A 21,030-nucleotide genomic window follows, 5' to 3' on the forward strand; every position below is an offset into this window, starting at 1 on the left:
GAAGGTACTTCACACAACTCCAGGGATCTGTTGAAGATCTGTGAAAAGATTGGGGCCAGCTGGTCAGCACATATTTTCAGACAGGCTGGTGTAACACCATCTGGGCCTGGTGCTTTTCTTCTTTTGTTCTTTCTGAAGACCTGGCGCACATCATCTTCACAGATTTGAAGAGCAGTAGGTGTGGAACGGGGGATTGCAGGAGGTGTTAATGGTTGTGCAGGGAGATGGTCAGAATGGGTGTTGGGGGTTTCAAATCTGCAATAAAACTCATTCAGGTCGTTAGCAAGCCGTTGATTAGCCTCAGTGCAAGGGGATGGTGTCTTGTAGTTTGTGATGGCCCTCAGTCCTCTCCAAACTGAAGTTGAGTCGTTGGAAGAAAACTGGTCTTCCAACTTTTTAGCGTAGGTCTTTTTAGCCGCTCTGATCTCTTTGTTCATTGTGTTCCTGGCCTGATTGTACAAGACCCTGTCCCCATTTCTGTAGGCATCCTCTTTGGCCTGACGAAGATGTCTGAGTTTTACTGTAAACCATGGCTTATCGTTGTTGAATGTTAAATAAGTCCTGGTAGGAATGCAAACATCCTCACAGAAACTAATATAGGATGTTACAGTCTCTGTGAGTTCGTCCAGATCGGTGGTAGCAGCTTCAAAAACACTCCAATCAGTGAGGTCAAAACAAGATTGTAAATCCTGCTCCGTTTCGCTGGTCCATCTCTTCACAGTCCTTACAACAGGTTTAGCAGATTTAAGTTTCTGTTTGTAGGATGGTATAAGATGAATCAGACAGTGATCAGAATTTCCCAAAGCTGCTCGTGGAACAGAGTGATATGCGTCCTTTATTGTGGTGTAGCAGTGATCCAATATATTACTGTCTCTGGTGGGACATGTAACATGCTGTCTGTATTTTGGCAGTTCACGGGAGAGATTGGCTTTATTAAAGTCCCCCAGAATGATTAAAACAGAGTCCGGGTGTTGTTGTTCTGTCTCTGTGATCTGATCAGCAAGTTTCTGTAAAGCTGAGCTCACGTGCGCTTGCGGATGGATGTAAACACTAACCAGAATTAACGAGTGAAACTCCCGCGGCGAATAGAACGGCTTGCAGTTGACAAACTGCATTTCTAGATCAGGACAGCACATCTTCTTTAACACAGTTACATCTCTACACCACCGCTCATTGATGTAAAAGCATGTCCCGCCGCCGCGCGATTTCCCCGTGGATTCTGATTCGCGATCCGCTCTGAACAGCTGAAAGCCCGGCAGATGGAGCGCGCTGTCCGGTATGGCGTCATTCAGCCAGGTTTCCGTGAAACACAGAGCAGCAGAGTGAGAGAAATCCTTATTTGTCCGAGAGAGCAGAAGGAGTTCGTCTGTTTTGTTAGGTAGAGAGCGGAGATTTGCCAGATGGATGCTAGGCACCGGCGTCCGAAATCCGCGCTTCCTGAGTCTGACGAGCGCTCCCGCTCGCTTCCCCCGTCTGCGCGTCCTGAAGCGTTTGATCAGCGCCGCCGCTCCTCCGATAACAACGTTCAGTAAAACGTCTGAATAATTTAAATCTGGTAAAAGATCTTGTGGTGTGTTCTGCCGAATGTTCAGCAGTTCATCCCTGGTGAAACTGATAGTGTTTGTTAAACAAAAAACAGGAAAAACGAACAAAAACAGTACAAACACTGGAGAGCCAAGCACTGAAGCAGCCATCCGCGGCGCCATCGAGTACACTGCGCCTAAACTCTGGAATAACCTACCTAATATTGTTTGGGAGGCAGACACACTCTTGCAGTTTAAATCTAGATTGTCCCATCTCTTTAACCTGACTTACACATACTAATATGGTTCCAATATCCAAATCCATTAAATTATTTTTAGGCTGCATCAATTAGGTAAACCGGAGCCCTGTGTCCTGTTCACAGAGCTCTGTGTCCAAGCACATTAATAGAGAGGCTAAAGGAAGGAAAACATGTAGTAGAAAAAAAGTGTACAAGCAATAGGGATAACCACACCCTGGAGAGGATTGTGAAACAAAACCCATTCAAAAATGTGGGGGAAATTCGCAAAGAGTGGATTGCAGCTGGAGTCAGTGCTTCAAGCAACACTACGCACAGACGTATGCAAGACATGGGTTTCATCTGTCGCATTCCTTGTGTCAAGCCACTCTTGACCAACAGACCGCATCAGAATTGTCTCGCTTCAAAAAGGACTGGACTGCTGCTGAGTGATCCAAAGTTATGTTCTCTGATGAAGGTAAATTTAGCATTTCCTTTGGAAATCAGTTTCCCAGAGTCTGGAGGAAGAGAAGAGAGGCACACAATCCACATTGCTTGAGGTCCAGTGTAAAGTTTCCACAGTCAGTGATTGTTTGGGGTGCCATGTCATCTGCTGGTGTTGGTCCACTGTGTTTTCTGAGGTCCAAGGTCAATGCAGCCATATACCAGGAAGTTTTAGAGCACTTCCTGTTTCCTGCTGATGACCAACTTTATGGAGATGCAGATTTCATTTTCCAACAGGACTTGGCACCTGCACACAGTGCCAAAGCTTCCAGTACTTGGTTTAAGGACTATGGGATCCCTGTTCTTAATTGGCCAGCAAACTCGCCTGATCTTTGTTACGATAGGACACAGGAGACTAGAGATCCAATAGCAGTGTGTTTATTGGGTAATCCAAAATGCAAAATCCAAAACAAGCAGGGGGTCAAAAACATGAAATCAGTCAGAAACAAACAAACAGGAAACAAGGAACTAGAAACACAAGGAACGCGAGGAAACTGGGTGACGGAAATTAAGGACTCCATGACACAGACGGAAAACAGACCGGTTTATATAGACAGGAAAATGACGATGAAAGTAAAGTCACCTGAGGGCAATTAACAGGTGTGCAATTACCGTGATGAAGGGACAAGGCTATGTGGGAAATGTAGTACCTGCGGTGAGGTGCCTATGGGGAAGTGAGACCACTAGTGGACACCCAGGGAAACACAGACCAGACACTGTGACAGTCTTAACCCCATTGAAAATCTATAGGGTATTGTGAAGAGGAGGATGTGATATGCCAGACTCAACAATGCAGAAGAGCTGAAGGCCGCTATCAGAGCTACCCTCCATGCCACACCGCATTGCTGCAGTAATTCAGTCAAAAGAAGCCCCAGCTAAGTATTGAGTGCTGTACATGTTCATACTTTTCACGTTCATTCTTTTCAGTTGGCCAATATATCTAAAAGTCCTTTCTTTGTATTGGTCTTAAGTAATATTCTAATTTTATGAGATACTGAATTCGGGATTTTCCTTAGTTGTCAGTTATTATCATCAAAATTAAAAGAAATAAACGTTTGAAATGTATCAGTCTGTGTGTAATTGAATATAATATACAAGTTTCACTTTTTGAATGGAATTAGTGAAATAAATAAACTTATAAACTAATTATATGATCAGAACCTGTATGCTAACATTAGCCTATTTCTCTCTTATTCCGAGGTCACCGTAGCCACCAGATCCAGTCTCTATCCAAGTCAGAGGGTCACTGCAGCCACCCGGATCCAGTACGTATCCAAACCAGATGGTGGATCAGCACCTAGAAAGGACCTCTATAGCCCTGAAAAACAGCGGAGACCCGGACGTGGAGGACTATAATGTAACAAGAGCTTGTTCAAATAATCAGGTGCTAAACCATTCAGGGCTTTATAAGTAATAAGCAAGATTTGTAAAAACTATATGATGTTTGATAGGGAGCCAGTGCAGTGTTGAATGAACACCTCAGTTTTTTCAGAATTTAGCAGTAAGAAATTGCTCGTCATCCAGTTTTTTTATATCGACTACGCATGCCGTTAGTTTTTCTAATTGGTATGTTCGCCGGGTCGTGAAGAAATATAGACCGGACTATAATCAGCATAACAGTGAAAGCTAACACCGTGTTTCCTGATGATATCTTAAGAGTAATAGCCCTAGTACTAAGCCTTGAGGAACTCCATACTGCACTTGTGATCGATATGATACCTCTTCATTCACTGCTACAAATTGATGGCAGTCATGTAAGTATGATTTAAACCATGCTAATGCACTTCCATTAATGCCAACAAAGTCTTCTAGTCTATGCAAAAGAATGTTGTGTTCAATAGTGTCGAACGCAGCACTAAGATCCAATAGCACTAACAGAGAGATAAAGCCATGATCAGATGATAAGAGCAGGTCATTTGTAATTCTAAGGAGAGCCGTCTCAGTATTATGAAGTGGTCTAAATCCTGTCTGGAAATCCTCACAGATACCATTTTCTCTAAGAAGTAATATAATTGTGAGGATACTACCTTTGCTAGTATCTTGGACAGAGAAGGGAGATTCGAGATCGGTCTATAATTAATTAGTTCTTTGGGCTAAAGTTGTGTTTTTTTTATGAGAGGCTTAATAACAGCCAGTTTGAAGGCTTTGGGGACTAATCACAATGAGGAATTAATAATAGTCTGAAGAGGATCGATGACTTCTGGAAGCACTTCATTTAGGAGCTTAGCTGGAATAGGGTAAAACATACATGTTGGTTTAGATGATTTATGAAGTTTAAAGAATTCTTCCTCTCCTATAGTAGAGAATGAGTGGAACTGTTACTCAGTGGATCTATAGTGCACTGTCTGATGCAATACTGTAGCTGACGGCTGCATGGTTACAATTTTATCTCTAATATTATCAACTCATTACTGCTGTGATGTTGGGAAATGTCATAACTTGTTGATGCTTTATTTTTTGTTAATTTAGCCGCTGTATTGAATAAATACCTGGGGTTATGCTTGTTTTCTTCTAAAAGAGACGAAAAGTAATTAGATCTAGCAGTTTTTAATGCTTTTCTGTAGGATAAGTTTACTTTCCCAGCAAGCAATAAAAAATACCTCTAGTTTTGTTTTCCTCCAGCTGTGCTCCATTTCTGGCTGCTCTCTTTAAGGTGCGAGTGTGCTCATTATACCATGGTGTCAGACTGTTTTCCTTAACCTTCCTTAAGGTGTAAAGTAGCAGCTGTATTTAAAATGCTAGAAAAAAGAGAGTCCATAGTTTGCTAACATGATAACCATGCTAGCAAAATGCTAGCAACATGCTAGTCGCATGCTAATCATGCTAGAAACATGTTAACAACATGTTAGCAACATGTTAATCATGCTAGGAACATGCATAGCAACATGCTAATCATGCTAGAAACATGATAGCAACATGCTAGTTGCATGCTAATCATACTAGAAACATGCTAGCAACATGCTAATCATGCTAGAAACATGATAGCAACATGCTAGTTGCATGCTAGTCATGTTAGAAACATGCTAGCAAAATGCTAGTAACAGGCTAATCATGTTAGAAAACATGCTAGCAACATGCTAGTCGCATGTTAATCATGCTAGAAACATGTTAGCATCATGCTAATCATGCTAAAATCATGCTAGCAACATGCTAGTCGTATGCTAGTCATGTTAGAAACATGTTAGCAACATGCTCAGGGCCTAAAGTATTCCGGCACCATGCCGGATCTCCGGCGTGTGGCCGTGAGGAAAAAAATAATAATATTTGAGAGCCTGCGCATGCAGTTTAATATTTTCGAGCCAATTTATTTCTTCTACCAATCATATGAGAGGAACGCAGAACGCATCAGAAGCAGAGAAGGGCGTGTCCTTGCAACACAGTATGATTGACGCCCATATGTCAATATCACGTTAGCGTTGTCGGAGAAAAAAAAATGGAGCGCAAGTTTATGAAGCCTGGGGATGCTGTCCTAGACTTGTAGCAATAGATAAAGGACTCAAAAATAAATGGTGCTTTTTGGCAGTTGGTGCAAGAAACAGAGAGCCCTGGGCTTGTTTCTGCATTATTTGTTCGAGGAAGCTTCTGTATGCCGGCAGCGATAAGAAAGTGCTTGTTCGCTATGATTTATGTTGCGTTCCAGGCAACCCGTAACCCATGTTTTTCCAACCTTAAACCCGGGAAAGTGCACTGGAACGGCAGTCAAATCCGTGACTTCCCATCCGTGAACTCGTACTAGATCGATGTACTCTGGGTTTTGATGTCACAGCACGCGAAACAACAGTGACAGCCCCTACGGAAGCAGTGTTTATGCAAGTGGTACATGTTGAAAATTACATTTTAGGACACTGTAACGTTGCAATAAAATTAATAATCTAGCTAAATTTCCTTGTGCACAGAAAGTTTGGCGTGACTTGCCTGGAATGGTACAAAGTCGTTAGTTGTGGTTTGAAATAGTGACGAGCTCAAAAACCTGGCAGGAACGCAGCACCAAACTCCGGTCATAGAGCCGCTGCCCGTGCACTCAAACTTACTACGACGTTCTCCCTCTCCCGCCGCAAAATCCTGCGGGTAAACGTATAGCAGTTTTTCTTTTTTTTTAATACATTGCATACACTGTTGAATATAAATTAAAAAAGAAACGGAAAATAAACAAATGTTTAGTTTTATTTGCGTTTAATTAAAAGTATGAACATGAACAAAGAACAATTAGAACAAAGAAATACAGTAAAAAAGTAAGAAATGTAAAAAAAAATATATACCTATAATAATTAGGCTATATATAAATTATATAAAAATAATAAACCTGGATTTATTTCATGTTCAAAGGAAAAGTAGCTTATGGGGCCTGCGCAATTCCTTCAAACATTTAACAAAAATATTCTTATTCCTCAATAACAAAATAGACCAATTTTAAATATTTAGCTAAATAAATAAATAAAAAAAAAACAAAATTTCCAAAAAAAAAAAAAAAAAAACTGTACGACTACTTGTGCCCATGCAGGAATATCATGTCGTTGACTGTTGAGAGCTTCAGTTTAATCCGTCTCTGCTCCAGTATGCGACCGCAAATATTGAAAGCCCTCCGCTAGCTGGAATGCAAAGTACATGGCGTGTTTGCTTAATCTTGGAAATTCGTGTTTTCCACCACTGGAGGACATCATCAGGTCTGCGTGCTTCTAATCCATCCAATTTGACTCCTAAATATATGCTATTTTGGAATCGAATTACACGTAGCTGTCTATGGTATCATCCGCATCCTCCCATTCCGCAAAGTCTATTTTATTTTATTTTATTATAAATAAAGGTCTATTTGTTTCTAGTTATTTTATTTTGTTGGATATTTCCACTTTGAGGGAGTCCCGCAAATAATTTTATTTTCCCGCAACCTGCACTCAATAATATCTTGCCGCCCGCATCCGCATTCACCCATCAATTATTGTCCCGCGCCGCAATCGTTGGCGCTGGGTCCCGCGGGGGGGTGCAAGTCTCTAGCCGGCAGCAACTATTAGCTAACACACCGTTGTCTGTGACTGACCATATCTGCGATTAAAAAATATGTTTGTGCACATTTATACCAGAACATGATTTGTCTTGCAGAATTTCGCAGCCACTGGTCACCCTGTGTATAAAACTGGCAGAAGACAAAAAAAAAGCGTTAACTAGCCTGATGGTTTCAAATCAACATGCGAGTTATCCCAGAAAAAAAAGTGATAATAGCCTGGATTTCACTTCTAATCTTCAGTTTAGCAGTTCAGTTTTTAGCACTTTGAGCACTTAATTATTTAAGCACTTTAAGCACTTGTTATTGTTTAGAAGATAACAATTTATTTGACATAGTACTTTTAAATAAATGGTGCCAAACATAATTATTGAAGAGATTCATGTCTTTCTCAGTCTGTTTACCATTTTTTTAAGCACTTTAAGCTCTTTTTACTGTATTTGTGTTATTATCATCAATATTTGAATGAAGTCTGTCTTTGGGGTTTCTCTCCAAACACCCCCCCCCAACCCAAAAAAAAAAGTTCAGGCTCAGGATTTTTTTCCGCTTTAACCCCTGCATGCTAGAAACATGCTAGCGACATCCATGCTAATCATGCTAGAAACATGTTTGCATCATGCTAGCAACATGCTAGTCGCATGCTAATCATGTTAGAAACATGTTAACAACATGCTAGCAACATGTTAATCATGCTAGCAACATGTTAGTCGCATGCTAATCATGCTAGCGACATGCTAGCAATATGCTAATCATGCTAGAGACATGCTAGCGACATGCTAGCAACATGACAATCATGCTAAATTCATGCTAGAAACATGCTAGTCGCATGCTAGTCATGCTAGAAACATGCTAGCAAAAGGCTAAAAATGCTATAAACATGCTAGGTGGATGCTAGTCATGCTAGAAATATGCTAATCATGCTAGAAACATGTTAGCAAAATGCTAAACATCCTAGAAACATGCTAGTTGCATGCTAGTCATCCTAGAAACATGCTCATCATGCTAGAAACATGCTAGCAACATGCTAAAAATGCTATAAACATGCTAGTTGCATGGTAGTCATGCTAGAAACATGTTAGCAACATGCTAAACATGCCAGAAACATGCTAGTTGCATGCTAGTCATCCTAAAACATGCTAATCATGCTAGAAACATGTTAGCAACATGGTAGCAACATGATAATCATGTTAAAATCACGTTAGAACCATGCTAGTTGCATGCTAGTCATGCTAGAAACATGCTAGTCATGCTAGAAACATGCTAATCATGCTAGAAACATGTTAGCGACATGGTAGCAACATGCTAATAATGCTAGAAACATGCTAGCAACATGCTAGTTGCATGGTAGTCATGTTAGAAACATGATAGCAACTTGTTAATCATGCTAGAAACATGCTAGTGACATGCTAATCATGCTTGAAACATGCTAGCAACATGCTAATCATGATAGAAACATGTTAGCGAACATGCTAGTTGCATGGTAGTCATGTTAGAAACATGCTAACAACATGCTAGTAACATGCTACTCGTGTTAGAAACATGCTAGCAAACATGCTAGCAAACATGCTAGCAACATGATAGTCATGTCAGAAACATGCTAGCAACATGCTAGTAACATGCTAATCGTGTTAGAAACATGCTAGCAAACATGCTAGTCGCATGCTAATCATGCTAGAAACATGCTAGCAACATGGTAGTAACATGCTAATCATGTTAGAAACATGCTAACAACATGCTAGTCACATGCTAGTCATGTTAGAAAAATGCTAATCATGCTAGAAACATGATAGCGACATGCTATTTGCATGCTAATCATGCTAGCAACATGCTAGTCACATGGTAATCATGCTAGAAACATGTTAACAACATGATAGCAACATGTTAATCATGCTAGAAACATGCTAGTCGCTTGCTAGTCATGCTAGAAACATGCTAGCAACATGTTAATCATGCTAGAAACATGCAAGTCGCTTGCTAGTCATGCTACAAACATGCTCAAAACATTCTAGCAACATGCTAGTCGCATGCTAGTCATGCTAGAAACATGCTAGAAACATGCTAGCAACATGCTAGTCGCATGCTAATCATGCTAGAAATATGTTAACAACTTACTAGCAACATGTTAATCATGCTAGAAACATGCTAAAAACATGTTAAGCTAATCATGCTAGAAATGTTAACAACTTACTAGCAACATGTTAATCATGCTAGAAACATGCTAGCAACATGCTAGCTGCATGCTAGTCATGTTAGAAACATGTTAACAACATGATAGCAACATGTTAATCATGCTAGAATCATGCTAGTGACATGCTAATCATGCTTGAAACATGCTAGCAACATGCTAATCATGATAGAAACATGTTAGCAACATGCTAGTTGCATGGTAGTCATGTTAGAAACATGATAACAACATGCTAGTAACATGCTACTCGTGTTAGAAACATGCTAGCAAACATGCTAGTCACATGCTAATCATGCTAGAAACATGCTAGCAACATGCTAGTCATGTCAGAAACATGCTAGCAACATGCGAATCATCTTACGACATGCTAGCAACATGCTAGTCGCATGCTAGTCATGCTAGAAACATGCTAGCAACATGTTAGTCGCATGCTAATAATGCTAGAAACATGTTAACAACATGTTAGCAACATGTTAATCATGCTAGAAACATCTTAACAACATGCTAATCATGTTAGCAACATACTACTTGCATGCTAGTCGCATGCTAGTCACGCTACAAACATGCTAGCAACATGCTAGTCGCATGCTAGTCATGCTAGTCGCATGCTAGTCATGCTAGAAAAATGCTAGCAACATGTTAGTAACATGCTAATAATGCTAGAAACATGTTAACAACATGTTAGCAACATGTTAATCATGGTAGAAACATCCTAACAACATGCTAATCATGTTAGCAACATACTAGTCTCATGCTAGTCATGCTAGAAACATGCTAATCATGTTAGAAACATGCTAGTGACATGCTAGTCAAATGGTAATCATGCTAGAAACATGCTAACAAACATGCTAGTCATGCTAGAAACATGGTAACAACATGCTAGCAACATGCTAATCATGCTAGAAACATGCTAGAGACATGCTAGCGACATGCTAATCATGCTAAAATAATGCTAGTCGCATGCTAATCATGCTAGAAACATGTTTACAACATGCTAATCATACTAGAAACATGTTAGCAACGTAATAGTCAAAAGCTAATCATGCCAGAAATATACTAGCAACATGTTAGTCATGAAAACAATATGCTAACAACATGCTATTAGCATGCTAATCATGTTAGAAACATGCTAGCAACATTCTAGTCGCATGCTAGTCATGCTAGCAACATGCTAGTCATGCTAACCAAATGCTAGTAACTTGCTAATCATACTATAAACATGCTAGCAAAATGCTAGTAGCATGTTAATCATGCTATAAACATGTTAGAAACATGGTAGCGACATGCTAGTCATGCTAAAACATGCTATTCGCATGCTAATCATGCTAGAAACATGCAAGCAACATGCTAGTCATACTACAAACATGGTAGCGACATGCTAGTCGTGCTAACAACATGCTAGTAACTTGTTAATCATGCTAGAAACATGTTAGTCGCATGCATTCTTTCTGTCAAACTAATCTATCTATCATTCTTTCTAACTAATCTATCTGTCATTCTTTCTAACTAATATATCTTTCTTTCTTTCAACGAATCTATCAATCTAACTTTAAACTAAAAACTTCTAACTTCTTTAAACTTCTTCAAACTTTCTGGTCAGGCTTTCTCAAGCCAACTTAAAGTTTGTCTCAACAAACTTTTTTTTTCTAGTTTTATTATTATTATTATTTGAATAATTGTAGCTTACATAAATAGGTAAAGCAAAACAAATATTCAGATTGTCCCTTATTTTTTCCCTTGTTTTCCTAAAGAAAAAGCACGTATTTTTTACAAGAATAAACATGATAACAAATTATTAATTAATAAAAATAATTTAAGCAATTAAAACCTTTTTTTAAACTTGAATTTAAATACTATTAAACTAACTTTAAATTCTCAAGGAGTTTATAAGTAAAAAAAAAAGGTCTAAATGAACTTGTGTTAAAAATATAATTAGAACTAACAATATAATTTGATTTTTTTAAATGAACAATTCCTGTATAAAATGGGACAGCAACCTTTATATCAGTGGTTCTCAACCTTTTTTCCAGCGGGCCGCACTATGGTCTAAGTGCAAGTCTACGCATATAATTTACATATTACGTCAGCAATACAAACCAACCAGATTTATTATATTATAGCCTAACTATTATGATATATAATCTATTACATTCATTGAAATAAACAATTCTACTCCACATAAATAAAACGCCTGATGCTGTCGGGAGCGGACCAATTTTGTGAGATTCAGCTTGAAAGGAGTAACACAAAGAAGTCGCGATTGTAACGCCTGTTATACTTTCCGCATGAGCAATCCGGACGCATACACGGCCAGCGCGGATGCAGACTTCTTCAATTTATACTTCTGAATGCACAGGCTGATGGCCAGCTCAATTGCCCAGAATTATTGCACATCTGACTGTCTTTATATTCTTTTATTGACGGATTGCACAGGTTCGAGTAGCAATGAGCTTCTTCACTCTGCCTGGCTGCACATGTGCAATTTTGCTTTTGCAACTGACCACGCGCACCTGTCCGCGCGGTCGTCTGCTAGAGCCTCTGCACACACTCTCCAATGACGATTTTTACATCACGCCTACCTAGCGGTCCATAGCGGACTCGCGGACGCAGAAAGTTTGACAGAGGGTTTAAGATGCAGGCTTGCATGACCTGACGCGCAACATTTCAGAAAATGTGCGTTCACAAATGTAGCCTATTTTGACCCAAAAATGGAAAGCACTATTGAATTTAATAATATGAGGTTCTCTCTTGAGATATTTTGCCACATTTCTTCAATTAAGGATTTTTACATAGTGTATGGTGTTTCCATTTAATTAAGTGAGTTGCAGGGCAAAAGAAAAAAAAAAAAAAAAAAAAAAAAAAAACACGAAAATCCAGCACTTCTCCTTCAATACTGATACTCAGGGGCGGACTGGCCATCTGCCCACCACCCGCCACGCATGCAATCATCACCTGTCCCCCCCCCCCCGCTAATCTGTTTTACACTCCAGTACTGTAGGTGGCAGCAATGCACCTTTAAGTTGGATGCCAGCTGCACTGGCCGTGGCCGCCGAAGAAGAAGTAGTGGAAGGGTAGGAAGAAATGAACATCAAAGACGTTAACGTTAGATAGAAGAAGCATAGAAACAAACAAACAATATGCATAACGCGGCCACGGGTAATAAACTGAAAGAAAAAGGTGGGGCTGAGAAGGCGAGGAAAAAAAAGTGTAATTTACAGTAGATACTAAATTTCCCAAACTAACTGAAATATATAGAAATATTTTCCAGCAGCAGCACCTCACAGTTTAATATCATACATAGTGAAGTGAGCCAGACAGCTATGCAGCAACATGCCACCAGTGATGATGATGAGGGACAGAAAGATGAGCTGGTTCCACAGGCAGATCCAGATCCATGTATGGAACATGAGAGGAGAGAGTTACTTGCTGGGGATGATGTTAGGAAGTGATATTCAGGTTGCTACATTTTTAATGATAACAGTAGTTAAAACAGCTAAACTGCAACAGTTTAGCTGTAAAAGGTCACATGCAGTAGCTAATATTAAGAAATATGTTGTGCTTTTACTTTTAAAAAAGTTGGTAACATTACAGTTAATGCTTGTAATGTTGTATTTTCATTTAGATGTGTTATTATTATCTGTGCAGTAATATTAATTAATTAATTACTGCATAAATTAAGATTATGAAGTAATGAATTCATTTTAAGACAGCATTGAATAGATTGTATAATATACTATTATATGAACTATTCCATGCTATCTTGGAATAAAACCCATTTAAAAAATCCATTCTATCGTTGTTTATTCAGGTTGAGCTTAGACCAAGAGCAGAAAAAGACACCCACTCCAGCTCAACATCAGTGCTATTGCTATAATTTCTATGGTATGGTATCATGAGCCACAATTAAAGTCTTGTGACACTCATGTCAGGCGCTATTGTTGTTGTTGTCGAGTTTACGCGCGTCGATTGCTTTGGGCCAGGCCTAGTCAAAGTCCAGGGCCGTTTTTTAGTCCCAGTCTGTCCGTGGTTGTACTTTGCATGCATATTACAAAAAAATTATATATATATATATATATATATATATATATATATATATATATGTTGAAATACTAAAATGTTTACAAGAATGCTATTTCAGAAATGCTCCATCACAGTGATTGGATGCTTATTAAGAACAAAAAGACCAGAAAAGCACGTAAACATTTGAAATGGGTCATTATTATGGCAGTAACAGGTATGCAACACAATTTTTATATATTTATAGTCATACAATTACATACTTAAAAATGCAAACTAAGTAGCTTTGCTTGCCTCGTGTAAATAAGAGGTTGCATTTACTTATTAATGCTAATCTCCACATTTTTTATAACACCCATCATTTTGAGAGATAAAATTTAAGAAAACAATTTCAGCTATTTGGGGTCTATTTTCCTTTTAAACCAGATATTTAAATAAGTAATAAATATTATAGTATTACATTTGAATCTATTATTCCAAGAGTATGACATTTTATTTAGAGCAGACAACCATGCAACTAACTGGTCATGTCAGCAGTGTGCTCCTAGGTTCACACATCTATCTTCTCCACTGTGATTAAATCATCAAATCCATGAGTTATCACTGAGGTGTCATGTAAACAATTATTTCCATATGTTCATATGAATAACAATTGCCATCTGAATTGTGAGAGAAGTCCCGAGTTGACTTGGTGATACATAAATGTGATTTCAAAAGTTCAGGGTGTCAATCTAGGTGCAATCTATGTGCAACCACTTAATGTTCTCATAGGCTGTTGCAGAGAAATTAATATGACATATTTTCAGTTGTTTCACACACTTTTTGTTATGTATATAATTCCATATATAATGCCACATGTGTTATTTCATAGTTTTGATGCCTTGAATGTGAATCTACAATTTTCATAGTCATGAAAATAAAGAAAACTCATTGAATGAAAAGGTGTGTCCGAACTTTTGGTCTGTACTACATATATATGTATATATATATAGTGCTGTAAATGTTGTTTCATTCAATGTCTGTACAGATTATTTGTGTAAGAACAAAATTAATTGTTGATTGAAAATAAAATAATCAGGTCCAGATTTACAGGTCCAATATTACAATAAAATAATCAAGTATAATTATGACATCTTTCCTTTTTTAAACAATTACAATTACAAAGAAATCCAGTGAATTAAATGCATGTACAATACACAGGAAGATTTTGCTGGTAGTGCATCATTAAACTGCTGTAGTTTGAACGTGCTCCCTTTAAACCAGGCTCTAGGTCGCCTTGCAAGATATCTTCTCAAAGCCAGTTTCCAAGTCTCCAGAAGTGTTTGCAACGTCTTCCTGCATTAAAATGCATAAAGAGTCTGGTTTCAATTTACACTGATGATTATGAAAAAAATAAGTAAAAATATAAAAACAAAAACATTATTTTACCTGAAGTCTTTAGTTTTGGACATTGAATCATGAACATCCTCATTTTCATATATTTGCTGGACCAATTTCTTTTGTGGAGCAAACTTGCAAACCAGAAACATTACATATATGAATAGCTCACTGCCCAGCATCTGAAATTTAGCAATGTAAGCAAACATAATTACTAGTAAAATCATAAAAATCACATTTCAACTCCCTCAAAATTGACAATTTATTAACGACACATAATACATCCTTAAACCCTGCCATTTCTACAGCCTACTGTACTCTGTTTGGCCTCAGCTACAACTACAGTGATTGAGGGCAGATTAGAGTAGTAGACGTTTGAAGGACAGCCGATGATGTCCATAGGCTGGCATTATGCAAACAAATCTAACAGGTAACTGGTAACATAAAGTGGGATTGGAGTTTCTGACACTCATTTCAGCACAGTGGTTCAGAATCAGAAGTTTTCTTTTATGAGACAAATCTTTATTTGTCGTGCAATTTGATCTGTAAACCTTTGCAGACCTTTTTACATTTACAAACAGCTATATTGCAATTCATGAAAAATAATATTTGAGGGGAAAATAATATGGGCACTTATATCAGCAATAATATGAGCACAAATATCAGCAATATTCTCACATAAAACTAGAGGAGCTTACAAAGAAAGTCCAGAAATGTCCTTTCTCCAAGAAGGGACCACTGATGGCTTCCGCCTTTTCCAAGAATGTTATTCTGCAAAGAGAAGAAAAACTACATGAAACAGTCACAGCTGTAATAAAAACAAATGTATGGGCCCTGAGAGTAGCACATAGTTTAGTAAAATAATAGTAATATGGATATTAAACAATCCCACCCTGAGAGCAGCATATAATATACTAAAAATAACAGTAATAAGAATAGTGAGGACTCCGGTCCTGAGAGCTGCACATAGTTTAGTAAAATAAATGTAATATGAATATTGAGTACTCCTGCCCTGAGAGCAGCGCATAGATTATTATTAAAAAATATATATATATAAATATTGAGTATTCTTGCCCTGAGAGCAGGGCATAGATTATTCAAATAACAGCAATGTGAATATTGAGTACTTCTGTCCTGAGAGCAGTGCATAGATAATTAAAATAATAGTAATATAAATATTGAGTATTCCTGCCCTGAGAGCAGCAAATGGTTTAGTAAAATAATAGTAATATGCATATGGAGTACTCCTGCCCTGAGAGTAGCACATAGTTTAGTAAAATAACAGTAATATGAATATGGAGAACTCCTGCCCTGAGAGCAGCACATAATACAATAATAACAACAGTAATGTGAATATTGAATACTCTTGCCCTGAGAGAAGCTCATAGTTTAGTAAAATAATAGTAATATGAATACTGAGTATACCTGCCCTGAGAGCAGCTCATAGAACAGTAAACATATCAGTAATATGAATATTGAGTACTCCTACCCTGAGAGCAGCGCATGGATAATTAAAGTAATAGTAATATGAATATTGAATACTCCTGCCCTGAGAGCAGCACATCGTTTAGTAAAATAATATTAATAAGAATATTGAGTACTTCTGCCCTGAGGGTAGCACATAGTTTAATAAAATAGCAGTAATATGAATATTGAGTACTCCTGCCCTGAGAGCAGCACATAGTCTAGTAAAATAACAGTAATATGAATATTGAGTACTTCTGCCCTGAGAGCAGCACATAGTTTAGTAAAATAACAGTAATATCAATATAGAGTACTTCTGCCCTGTAAGCAGCACACAGTTCATTAAAAATAACAGTAATATCAATATTGAGTACTCATGCCCTAGCATAAATTTAAATATTGAATACTCATGCCGTGTAAGCAGCACACAGTTCATTAAAATTACAGTAATATCAATATTGAGTACCCCTGCCCTGAGAGCAGTGCTAATGCTAATGCTAACTAACTGATGTACCTGTCACTGATGTCACCCCATTTTTGAACTTTTGCCATCTGGCCTCAGAGCCGCAAATACCAGAACAGCAAGGCACAAAAACAGTTTCTTCCCCCAGGCAATCTACCTCATGAACAGTTAAATGTTCCCCACTTATGCTTATGCAAAAAAGTGCAATATCCTTATATTTATTTGTTACCCCTCCATCCTAGTACATCCCTGCATCTTATTCAATCCTATTCCATTATCATTTATAGCACAATTGTTTATACACTTATTTATTTGCCTACATATATATATATATATATATATTTTTGTCTGTGTGTTGGTGTCTCTGTGTACTGGAAGCTTATGTCACTAAAACAAATTAAGGTCTTTCTGATTCTGATTATTTATTCCCATGTCTTACCTATTCAAGCAGAGTCTGTCTTGTATGTGATTCACTTGTTTTGCCATTTTGCTTACAGAAGCCCCTTGCCGCAATCCTGTCACTGTAGATGGGCATCTACCTTGACAAGTTGTCGTCATCAAGCTCTCCTATAGTAGTAGCATCTATCTGTTAAAATATATTACAAATAATATTTAATGAGTATAGATCACCAGACAGGAAATGCCCAACAGATAACATAAAAAACATGCTTAATTGTAAGCTATTATGTGTAAAATTTAATAAAAGTTAAAAGGAAAAGATAAAATACAAAAATAAATTCAGAATTACATTGTATTTTTCATTCATTTTTCCCTTTAAAATAGCCTATTGCTCAATGTTATTATTATACTGAACCCAGTTGGCAAATATTGCCTGCACATTTTTCCTAATGTCTTAGTCTCTTGATTTAGCTTATTAGAATAAAGCCTATTAGGAATTCAAACCGCCACTAAATTAAATATGAGCCAAAAAAATACCCTTGTGTGGGTTTTTGTTTTATTTATATAGTTTCATCATATAGTTTACCAATATCAAAAGCAAGAGTGCTTTTTACAGAATATCTGCACAACTGCAAATGTGTAAGTGACTTTGTAACTGATTAAACAAGTGTTGCATTTTACACAAAAAATGTCAATATTGTCTGTTTCGCAATTTCGCCAATGGGGTTTCATTACTCCAGGGTTTTTAATGAATCGGGTGAGCCAACAATTCAATAACCTATTAATTAAAGACAAAATCATTGCTTCTTTCCTGAATGAATCATTTTTGAATGAATTAGGAATTATTAGAATTATTCATTTGGTTGAATGAATTATTCATACGTTGAATGAATGACTTGCTCATTAAGGCAGTGACTTGCCGCCACCTAGTGGCTTGTTTTTTTATATTATTTAATTAATTAATTTTACAACCAACCCACTTAAAACACATGAATCTCCAAACATTACTTGTTCATTTTAAATGAAAAACGGGTTGCTTTTTTAATAGTCAAAAAATGTCAACACAACTTTTTTGGATGTTATGTTCATCTATGGTTGTGTTAGCCAAATCCTACGCAATAAACTGATATGAACGAACCGGTAAAAGACATAGGGCCTACGATTGGCGAATCTTAAATGGTTAACAAATTATTGTAGTTTAATTTAATCATAATTTCATCATTTACCATCTTGTTTACAAACCCCTGTCTATAGTTTACATTAACACGTAGACTACAATTCAGAAACATACCTTGTCCTCCTTCATTTTTTTTATATGTTCCTCTGAAACCCCTTGATTTTGAAGAAAAATCCAAAAATCCATGTTGAAGTTGTTTTACAAACAACAATTTGGCTTGTGCTTACTGTTGACAGTCTGACGTACTATGGCAGAGTCAGCACAGTTCAGTTCCACAAATTAAACTGGTTGAAATGTTTTTATTTTACGTAGGCTATGTCGTAATAACGAGATGCTATATGTCGTTTTTACGACATAAGATCTAGTTATTACGAGAAAATATGTAGTTTTTATGACATAAGATCTTGTTATTACGAGAAAAGATGTCATTTTAACAACATAAGATCTCGTTACTACAACATAATTGAGGAGAACAAATAAAATGTATGTGGCAGCAATGCGTCACCGTAGTTTTCGGCAGCAGTTGTTTAGTTTAAAAGTAGACATGTTAGGCTTTCTATAGATATCTCTCTCATGTCTCTTCGTCAGTTCATTTAATGACGTGTTTGTAAATGAATATCAGCGCAGACAAAGGCTGCAGACAGCACACCTTGTGTGTTATCTTTATTTTATAAGTGCACAAAGTACTGTTGTTATTATGTATGTATACAAAAAAGTAGACCCTTTACAGATTCAATTGATGTATTGCTCTTATCTGTACGATCAAAACTGAAAGTGTAATTTCATTTCATTTCGGGGTATCAGGAGAAAATGACTCATAACACGTATACGCGTTAATCGACTCCAGAGGGTTAACCTTCTGACACCTTTCAGGAACCTAACGATCAAGTCATGCCTCCCCAGGGTCTGGCTGTCCACTGCATCATCATGGGTTGCAATGGCAGCAACATACACTTTCAAGATGAAGGCTGACAGCCCAAGCTCCAACCTTTCTTGCAGGAAAGAAAGCATGACTCTGACCGAGCATCTCCGGGGGTCTTCTCGGTGAGAAGAACACCAATTTGTGAACAGACTCCACTTCAAAGCATAGGTCTGCCTCGTAGAAGGGGCGCTAGTCTGAGTGATAGTGTCTACCACTGCTGGTGGCAGATCATTTAGGCCTGCGCGTCCCATCCAGAAGCCACACATAGAAGTTCCAAAGATCTGGACCATACGGTGCCCAGTCCCTGAGAGAGGAGGTCCTGTTCCTCGTCCTCCCTGACCTTGCACAATGTCTGTGCGAGTAGGCTTACTGGGGAAAATGCATACTTGCGTAGAGCCCGAGGCCAGCTGTGTGGCAGTGCATCCATGCCCAAGGGGGCCTGAGTCAGGGAATAGTACAGCTGGCAGTCTGGGGACTGCTGGGAAGCAAACAGGTCTACCTGGGCTATCTGGGGATGGAGTTTACCACATCGCTGAGTTGCCTGTGTCAGGGCCACTTCGTCATCTTCTTTGATGATTTCCTGGCTGGATGTGACAAGGGGGTGGGAGATGGGCCATAAAAAGGGGCCATCCACGACTACGTCACTTCCCTATGCACATCCGGGAAGAAAGGAACCAGAGCAAAACACGGTTGTGAGCTATACTCTACATTGAGAACCAATCACACAGCCATTAGCACTCAGCACTGGATGGTGTATTCACCTCCAACCTGATAGTCACAGCTGCCTGGGCAAGCATGGCTGTCAACTCTGGGCCTGATTCGTCAGTGGCAATAACACCCGAAGGGAGCAGCCCTGCCGAATCTTCATCCACAAGGGTCAACAGCCCATCCCCCGATGCTGTCATTGACATCTGATCCCCTGGCAGCAAACCGAATGACAAGCTGGGACTGCCATAAGAGCGGAACGGGTAAAGACGCGATCACAGCATTGCCATGGTCACACACGCAGCGCGGGCATGAACCATCCGCGAACGCGTCTTCAGCGTACAGAATGTCCAGACATGGAAGACAACGCTTGATGCCATTGTCAGAGGAGAGGAAACGGCCGCATCCAGAAGGACATGGATGAAACGACGTCTTTAAAAAGACATGAATCTTCAGTGATTTGCTCTTTTAGGAAATCTGCTCTTTTAGTTGAAGCACCCAGGGGAAACGCTGAAAGGGCCACCGCTGTTCGCGCCATACCGCCAACCAGAACAGCTGCTCGACACATAGCAGATGAATGGCTTTGTGGAGTATAACAGTTTTTAATACAACCACTCGGCTCCAAAGCAAAAATCTGAATTAATGGATGCACCTGTCGCCTATTTATACCCTATATTTTCATTGGCCTCCCAAGTGAGACCACATATGTCATTCAACATAACTCCTAGTGACTGGCAGATAGGTAAGCCTGCATTTTTGAGGAAGAGGCGATTTTCTCAGCTTCTTTCGAAGAGAGGGAATTAGGGTTTTAAGGCAAGTAAACTTCATAATTCCATCATGTTATCTTTTTTTCTTTTTTTTTGCATATTTGTTTTTGTAGATATTGAAAGCCAAAGACAAGACAACTCAATTATTTTGAGACTGAGTTATTGTTAGAAAATAAATGTTTCTGTTGTTTCCTGCCTATTTATTTCACATTTTGATGCGACAACAGTGTGATTACATGCTCATATTTCATGAAAACCATTGATGTCTGTGTTTTTCATTGCAGAACTCAAA

General features: G+C 38.4%; 1 protein-coding gene across 1 annotated transcript in view; it reads right to left on the reverse strand.

Moving 5' to 3' along the window:
- LOC127959094 (ryanodine receptor 3-like) overlaps positions 1–20,171 on the reverse strand; it is a gene marked incomplete at its 3' end in the record, with an annotated part of 50,768 nt that extends 30,597 nt beyond the window's left edge. The window contains exons 1-2 of the mRNA XM_052558084.1: positions 20,035–20,171; positions 19,653–19,850 (exon numbers count right to left, since the gene is read on the reverse strand). Of these exons, the coding sequence (XP_052414044.1) occupies positions 19,653–19,850; positions 20,035–20,171 (335 nt within the window). The remainder of the gene's footprint in view (positions 1–19,652; positions 19,851–20,034) is intronic.
- Between the last annotated feature and the right edge of the window lie 859 nt (positions 20,172–21,030).

The sequence above is a fragment of the Carassius gibelio genome, chromosome B6, assembly GCF_023724105.1.
Source record: "Carassius gibelio isolate Cgi1373 ecotype wild population from Czech Republic chromosome B6, carGib1.2-hapl.c, whole genome shotgun sequence".
Lineage (NCBI taxonomy): Eukaryota > Metazoa > Chordata > Actinopteri > Cypriniformes > Cyprinidae > Carassius > Carassius gibelio.